Here is a 9213-nt window from a genome sequence, read left to right as displayed (position 1 = left end):
CTCCCCCCCCCCTTTTTCACCCCCCCCCCACAAAATAATAATACAGCCCCCTCACCTGTTCACGTCTTTTGCAGGGAGGAGGCTGTGAGGAGGATCGATCCCTGGTTTTCTAGGGGTAGATTAGTGAGGTCTGCAGACCTCACTAATACATCCTTTTCTGTCGGCCGGAGCTCAGAACTGTCAGAGCTCCAGTCGAAGGAAGCCGGAGCTAAGAGGATCAGCTCTGCGGTCTGCATGCAACACAGATGCAGACCGTGGAGTCAGCCGGCCAAATAGTACCGGCTCGCGGGCCGGAATTGGCCCGCGGACCGGTACTTGGAGACCCAAATTTCCACTCGCCCTCACTTTATTTCTACTCGCCAAATGCAAGCAGGCGAGTGGAAATTTTGAGCCCTGGTCTACATAGTCTTTGACCTAGCCTCGTCTTTTAGCAGCATCACTCTAACTGATTCCTTGTTATACTGAGCTATTTCCTATGATATTTATTCTTTTATTATACATTATCATGCACACTCCTGATCACCATAGATACTGTATATAAATATACAGTATATCTGTATTAGGGATGTTCAGATACCAAGTACCGTACTTGGTACAAGGACAAGTACTGATACTTCTCCAGCTCCAAGACCAGAGTAGAAAAAAAACTCAAATGTTGGGAGGCAGCTGTCATTTTTAAGGAGCGTTGGCTACGGGGCTCCTGGGATTTGTGCATCCCTGTTCTAATGTATGATTTGTTATATATATAGCAATATAAATGGGTAAGTATATATATACACACACACTTTTTTTTGTTAGGGATACACCAATACCATTTTTACAGACCAGCTACAAGTACTGATAGTACTGATACTTGTCCAAGTACTCACAGATAAAATTACTGATACATTTTTGTTTATTGTCATGTGACAGTTTTTCTAAAACAATACAGACTAATGATTTCAGGACAGTGGTGGAGCGCCAGAGCCAGGTCCCAGCTGCAACCGCTGCAACCCTGGTAGTTCTAATGAAAATGCCAAATATCTGCGCTGGTATCTGAACTGGTGTCTAAAAATTCCTAATATGTATATATGCCTCTTCTTTTTATCTACAATTTTATGAGAGCAATGTGTTCTGTTCTGGTTAGTTTAGATGCAAATATACCACACTGGAGTACTTCCTCAAATGAGTTTAGAGCTCATTTTCTTTTACTTTACACTATAAAAACAGGGGAATATTTAGAAGCAGATATTGCTCTCCATTCTACGTTATACTTGTCCGGCTCTGCACACCACAGTCTGCATTTTACAGCCCATTCTCTATGCTTAATGCTCTCCTCCTGTCCTCCCAGGTTTTTTCTATCAAACTCCCATTAATTTAATAGTGTTCCACTGTTTTCAGTTTTCCAAAGCTGGCAGACCTAAGCGCATCTAAAATGCAGCTTTTTGAATGGACCGCTAAGTGAATTTGAATTGGAGAGATTTTGAGATAATAATGCTGATGATGTTGCACATTATGGCGCTTATTACTTGACCAGAGCTAAGAGAACATTTATGCTTGCCAATAGCATCCAATCAGCATCTGTCATTTAGAGTTGAAAGTTTTTGAAACAGAAACAAAGATTATGATAAGTTGCTAAGAGGAACACAAATGATTCTTGTTAGCACACTTTCCATATATTAGCAAATGTATCCAATGATGGAGATTCATTCATGGTGTCTCTTTATTGAGCCATGGGGCTTGGATCTTCTGGAGCTCTAAATGGAAAGATGTATAGAATATGTTTGTTTTGTTTGCATGTTTGTCCTAACTGGAAGTGGATTGAACAGACACATACAGCCAGCTCACAGAGACCTTGCAACATCTCTGAAGTAACTGTTGCCTAGTTCCTCATTACCATACTGTGTCACAGAGTTTATAAAATATGACATTGTCATTAATGGAATATCTTCATCTATATAATCCTAAGTAACTGCCATGGAAACAAAAAGGCCCAGCCTTTCTTCAGGCATATGTGATAAGCATTGCTCTTTATTGAAAAGCATGCGATAGCTTTTAATGCACATTTTTTTTTATAGCCAAGACATCTGCTTAGTGCAAGTTATCAGTATTTGTTGCAAAAGTCACCGGGAGTCTGTTTAAACAGCCCCGATTCTGGCGACGTACACTGTACGTCGTCAGTCACGAAGGGGTTAATTTGGTATTGGAATCACTTGTCTGGTCAATATATCCCTTCATTGAAACCAGTATGTTTGCCATAAACATTATCACTGATCCAATAAAAGTTCTAATCCATTTGATATACGACATGTCAACAAGGAAAACAAATGTATGGAAAGTGATTACATCTGGATTTCCTAAAGGATTATTTTCCAATTTATTTGAATATTTTCAGATACGTGACATTTGCGATCACTGATGCTGTTTTTGTGTAAGGAGTGCTTATAAGGAGATTATTAAGAACGATAGTGAAATTCCACTTTGCACAACTTGGACAGTGGAGCAAGAGATGAATTCCTACTATTTTAGCTTAAAATGCCCAAACATTTACTTTATTTCTGCACAATTTTTGGGTGCACAGTGCATTTTGGGAAGTGATGCGACAGTTTGCAGGACTGCCAGATGATTTTGTATATACTTTAAGATACATTGAGGAGGATCTCTGGAAGCTGTAGGGGCATGAGACTAGTCTCCGGCATTGCCTGTGTTTCCAGAGGAGGATCTCTGGAAGCTGTAGGGGCATGGGACTAGTCTCCGGCATTGCCTGTGCACACCCTGCAACTGATATTTCCCCATTATTGACTTCAATGCCTTGTTTTGTACTGTGTCTGGAAGTGGCCATCTTGGTAGAGCCAGAGCCAGGGCTTTACTTCCTCACGACGAATCCTCTAGCAAGAACAATAGAGATCAGCACAGTAGTGGCATTACTAAATCTCACTCCAATATATGGCAGTGCCTTAAATCTCACACTGCAGATATACAGCTATAAGGCTGTAGCAATAGGAATTATTAGGAGTACCCTTGCATACCAGGAAGTGCACTGCTACATTTCTGGAGTAATTCCATACAAAAGGTACATTTTAGGGTACTGCTTGGACACCATTAACATTTCTACATTTTCCCTATAGCATAGAAAATCTTTACTTCATTCAAAAACCTGCCAAGTTCCATCTGTTGTTCATAATTGGGCATACTGCGAGTGACACTTCCAGCCTACTGGAATGGTTGATACTCAGCTAGCTTCTCCCTCCATGGGACCTACAATTTGAACAACTGTAACCAACAGTACAAATGGTCCAAAACAGAAGGTAACATATCGGGGTTTATAAATAATTTCTATAGAGAGCTTCATATACTATGGGACAGTATATATGATGTCGTTATTTATATTTTATATAAAGATGACACACTTGGGTTAATTCCAACACACATAAGTTGACTCAAGATTAGATTTTGTCCATAGGAACCAATCAGAATCCATGTTTTTATGTACAAATTAGACTACGGAAATTAATAACTGATTGGTTGGTATTGCCAACACCCTGTTTATCAATCAAGTGTACAGTATAAATGCAAAAGTAGAAAGGGTTAGACACGTTGTGAAGTTTTTATTGCTGTCTGTGTCCAATACACCACTCTGTTTGTACTGGTCACTGTTGTCGCCAATAAACAAAGTAAGGGGAAATCCAAAATGTTAGGGTTGTCCCTAGACCAAGAGGTTAGGAGAAATCTTTCACTGAGGACACCTGTCCAAGAGGGGAGTTCTCCACACTTTGATAGATTTTCTCTAACTCCCTGTTGTATCTCTAGGACAGGAAGTGAAGAGAAATCTCCCTAACAGTATGCAAACACCAAACAATAACCTGACAGGGCTTTGATTCCTTCCCTATTCTATCCAAAATAATAAAAAAAGAAGTTTTGCTATACATACCCTTTAACTTTTTGAAAGCATGAATAAAATAAATGTACTACTTTACTTGTCTCCAGTGACATGCTGCAAACACAACCATTTTAAACAGAATGCAGTTACCTATATTGACAATAGCGCCACCCTGCTGCTGGACCATGCTCCGCAATGCCGCTTTACAAGTATGCATTGGTCCTATGAGGTTGACGGAGAGCTGAGATAATATGTCTTCTGACTTAGTTCTCATTAACAGTCCATCCCTGGAATAATGATAAAACACACTTGTTTTATTTTACCATTCAAAACACAGCATTTCCTTGCACTGCCCCCCCCCCAAAATGCATGTCTGACGAGACCTTCAATGATGGGATGATTCTCAAGAGGTAAAATGATTCTCAAGAGGTAAAACCAGGGGAAATAGGCATTTGTACTGCAGCAATTCATTTCTTTCCCTTCATATCAGCTGCTGGGGAAACACATTCCTGCACTTAGGAGAGCCGGCTCTGCACTTATGGAAAATACATTTGCCGTGGCAGCAATTTGAACGGAGCACAAGATCACTGTAATTCTGGTGTTCATGGTGCACCAATGATCTGTAGCCTCACATACACAAATGATGGCAGCATGGTGGTTAGCAGTCTTGTCACTATTGGCCCTTGGTTGGAATTCGAATATGGGATACTCGTCCCTTACCTACCTTGAACTATGTGCTCCCTATAAAAGGGACAGTGAACAATCGCTGTGTTCTCTCACTGCCTCTACTATTTGCAACTTCCCCCTAGAACACAATGGACAGCCATTACATAGCACCAGATAGTAAGCATGTTGAGCAGCTCACTGTAGAATATGATGGCACTAGAAAAATCAGGTGCACGGAAAGTTGTAAGAGTGATGTACAGAAAACAGTTTAAGCGTATGTCATAGGGGGTTTGGGGACATTTTTTCTTCCACTCCAGCAGCTCTACAAGAGACACCTGCCTTTGGGAAGGATGCTGCTGGACATGGTGGGATAGGTGTAGAAGAATTCTGCAGAGGTTCAAGCATTCACTTGACCCTACTCAGCATGGCCCTCGTCCCCTTTTGATGTGGTGTATCTTTAGCCCCTGAATTCCTATGTGAGACTTCCCTCCCTGTCACTAGAGGAAGTAGATATGGTGGCAGATGCAACAGAAGAAGCTTGTAGGGGGAGAATGTGGAAAGTGAGCAACGCAGAGAAGGAGGAGTGTGGACCTTTTGCTGCTGACTTGTGTCATTAAGGTGTTGCTACCATAGACCACTTTGGTGCAGAGTCATGTGTTTTCTCATGCATGCGGTACTCAAATGGCCGGTACTTTTACCACAGCTGATACATTGCATGCAGAGGCTGCAGACCACACTGGTGCTGTCAGTAGCAGACATGTTCAAAGGGCCCACACGGACCATTCTGCCAGAACTCCTGTATCCCTTTAGACTACTTCCCATTATGATTCCCTCTCATATCTTATGCATTTTGCAGAGCCACTTCCTGCACTTTATTTTGGATAACTGTAAGCCACGTGTTCCCAAGAAACAAATGACTGCTGGTAACCCATCCTTTCATAGTAGGAGCCTAACACATAACAAAGCCCTTATTATTGGCCTTTCTAAACAGGTGACTAAGTTCAAAGCCCATGCAAACCATTTTGGCTGCAAAGAATTTGGACTTTAGTACTATCGAATTCAGCAGCACACTTCACTGTCCATGACAGAGTCAGATATGTACCTACAAGAGAAAACTCTGAGATGAAGTTAGTTAAATGCCAAAACACTGTGAAGAAATCCACATTAACATAGGAGGAGCATACAAACTCTGTGTAAATTGAAACAAGGTATACATACATATACATATATTTTATTAAACGTTGTGTGTACATTTAGATCTATTTTGTCCGCTAGTAAAAAAAAGAAATGGGATATCTGTACTCACTGTAAAATCCTTTTATCTGCGCTCATTGAAGGACACAGATAGATCTTAAGATCTGGCCTGATCAACAATCAAGGACATCTACCTTAATGTCCCCATTTTTCACGCCATTGGTCAAACTCTAAAGATCCGGCTGTGTCCTTCAATGAACGGAAGAGAAATTATTATTTATTAGGTATCTACAACTATTAACAGGGTTGAAGAGGTGAAGAGTTTGGAGAAGGCAGGAGAAGTGAACAATCTAGTACAAAATAGCTGAACTGGAAAGTGATCTGAAGTGGACGATTGTACCAAATCATCTATTTTGTACTAGATTGTACACGTCTCCTGCCTTCTCCAAACTCTTCACCCCTTTTGTGAATAACCCTGTAAAACGTACCCATCAAATTTCCGCCACGCTGAAATGTCAGAAGTATATTTTCAGGCACTTTCTACGAGAGGAAAGAAATTGTACATTGTGAAGGGAGGCTGCACCACCTTCTGGACAACTGGGGAGATAACATGAATCTGAAAACCTAGTACTTTTAAATCTAATTACAGGGATGACTATAAATCACCCAGCCTGCTTATCTTGGTATTTTTATAAGATGCCTGTAACATTAAAAAAGCTAAAAAAAATCAAGCAAAAGAGAACTAGATGTAGAACTGTTTTCATGATATTCTCTATTTATGCAGAGGAAACATATCACAAAGTGCTTTTTCATGTATTATATATCCTGTTTTAATGTTACAATTTTCTATTCAAGAAAGGACACACCATGCCTAAAAATGTTAAACAAAGTTTGCAAAGTTAACACTCTAAAACATTTTAGTTTAGACTTCACTCAGGCCCCATTCACACTTACTAATGGGGCCGATTGCATGAGTCTCACAAATTGCTTAAGGTGGCTGTACACTTTACAACCATCGCAAGACCTTAGTCTTGCGATGGTTGTAAAGTAATTTTAAAAAGTACGATCTGCCCATCTTGGACAGGCAGATCGTACTCTCAATCATCGCAAGCCCGCCCCCCTGAGGGGCGGGCTTTCTGATGACCGCAATGCTGAACGGGCAGTGTGCGCGTGCGCACACCGGCCCGTTCGCCATTTGTCTCCCGAGCACCGTTCAAACCAGCCGAAAATCGTACGATTTTCGGCTGGTTTTCTAGCGTGCTCCTTAGACAAAAGGCGTGCGACCGTATAGTAGAAACGGTCGCACGTCTTCGTTCACACTGCTCGATTCTCGTACGATCGCGGGATTTCCCTCAATTCTCGTACGAGAATCGAGCAGTGTATGGGCACCTTTAGACTCATGCGCAGACTCTAGCGCTGTACAAAGCACTGACAGCTGACAGCACCTGCAGCTGTTTACCTGCAATCAGCCCTGGAAACAAACAGTTAGCGATTGTCCACAAGTAATCGCAGCATTTACGATTACATGTGAACTTAGTTGTTCATGTGAGTCTCACAGAGCGATTTATGAGACTCATCTATTCAGTAGGGATGAGCTCGATGTTGTGTGTTCGGCGCTGTGCCTTGTGAAGCCCTGATTGTCTAAAGCTTTGCACCTGACCTCAGGTCAGGGGCAAGACCTTGCCCAATCAGGGCCCAGTACTCTGTAAGAGCCATGAGTGGGCAAAGTAATGATGACTTTGCCCAATCATGGCTCACCTGTCAGGTGACATAAAAATGTAAACATTGTTTATATTTTGCCGCCATCTGTCAGAATGCCATTCTGTGTCGGGAGTTCGTCGCAAGCGGACGGATCGGCGGGCGTCATTTAAAAAAATAATCATTTCAATTTTTTTATTTTGTCGAGTCGTCGTCATGGACAACGCTGGATGTTGCGATTGACCCTAGGATTATGTCGGTGGATCCATTTTTGGGGGGATTTTTTTTTTCTTTTTTAACAATAAAGGACTTGTCAAAAGCCTTTGTTGTGTTTTTATTTCAATTAAAGAATTGTTTTAACCCTTTAGTGAATGGGAAGGGGTTCAAGCACCCCTTACTCATTCACAAGGGGGGGGCTGCATCTGGGTACCTTTTTTCAGACCTTAAGGGCCTGGTATGACTTTGAGGGGGAACCCCACACAATTTTTTTTGTACATGATACAGATGTGCCACTTTACAAGCAGTTTAAAGGAACCCCCCAAGCACGCTGTTTAAATTCATTTTTCATTTTTATTGTTTCACTTTCAGCAATGTTAAAATCACTGCTCCTTTAAAAACTGGATTTTTAAAAAAAAAGTGTTCTTTCATTGATACATGTCCCCCCAGGGCAGTACCCGGATCCCCATATACCTTTTTATGGCCAATAACTTGCATATAGGGCTTCTAAATGGGGACATTTGATTTTCAGAGTCCCAGAGTCTGGTCCCATAGACTTGCATTGAGCTTGCGTTCGAATTCAAACTTTTTCCATGTTCTAAAGTACGAATTTGAACCGAACTCAGGTATGTTTGGCCCATCACTACTAATCAGCCCCATTTTCAAGTGTGAACGGGGCATATTCATACCTCTCAACCGTCCCTGATTTAGAGGGATTGTCCCTCATTAGGAACCAAATCACTCTGTCCCTCTTTCCTGCTCAACTGTCCCTAATTTTTGTCTCATGTAAAACATTTTCATGAATAGTGAATAGTGTGGCAGGTGTGTGTACATTGTCTAAATACATTGAGGGGAATTTATCAACACTGGAACAGACAAAAACTGGAGTAGATGTGCATGGCAACCAAATCAGCTTCTCTCTCCAGTTTGTTCAATTAAGATTTTAAAATGAAAGACAGAAGCTGATTGGTTGCCACGCACATCTACTCCAGTTTTTGTCTGCTCCAGTTTTGATAATTTCCCCTCATTGTGCTAGAAGGTGTCTGTCTTTATCATCTCAGAAAGTTGGGGGGGAGGGGGGAGTATGCATATTTCATTAGCAAAAATGTATATCTATATTTCACACTTTTAGGAAGTGTAATATCAGTCTGTGGGTGTCTTCTAACAGGAAATATAAAAACAATTAACATTCCATGGCGGTTAGCTCCTAGACAGCCCTGAGACGGAGTGTCTACAAAAACTGCTATAACTCTAGTGGAGGACACTCAGTAGCAATGATTTATGTGGTGCCCTCCATCTAAGTTGTCATCTTAACGGAGTCTGCCATAGCAGGGAAGTGCTGACACACTGCCAGACACAACCCCTACAAAGAAAAGTCCTATACATTCACTCCTTTTAGTGTCTTACATACAAATAACCTAAAAGTTTACCTTTGGTATAATAAAACCTACACTTTAAGCATTTGCTCCTGTCTACTGAACTTTGGTTGTTCTACTGTGTGAAGTGTGGAGGTTATGTTTTTTTGGATTGTGTGCTGATACCAGCTTGATAAAAAATAACAAAATAAGATAATAAAAAAA

At 41.2% G+C, this 9213-nt stretch overlaps 1 protein-coding gene across 1 annotated transcript in view; it reads right to left on the bottom strand.

Moving 5' to 3' along the window:
- CBR4 (carbonyl reductase 4) overlaps positions 1–9213 on the bottom strand; it is a 31581-nt gene that overhangs the window by 4094 nt on the left and 18274 nt on the right. Inside the window, exon 4 of the mRNA XM_018560047.1 lies at positions 4010–4146. Coding sequence (XP_018415549.1) covers positions 4010–4146 — 137 coding nt within the window. The remainder of the gene's footprint in view (positions 1–4009; positions 4147–9213) is intronic.

The sequence above is a fragment of the Nanorana parkeri genome, unplaced genomic scaffold (genome assembly GCF_000935625.1).
Source record: "Nanorana parkeri isolate BGI_ZX_2015 unplaced genomic scaffold, ASM93562v1 scaffold428, whole genome shotgun sequence".
NCBI lineage: Eukaryota > Metazoa > Chordata > Amphibia > Anura > Dicroglossidae > Nanorana > Nanorana parkeri.
Note: the sequence above shows the minus strand (reverse complement) of the source record. Positions and strands in the feature narration are given on the sequence as shown.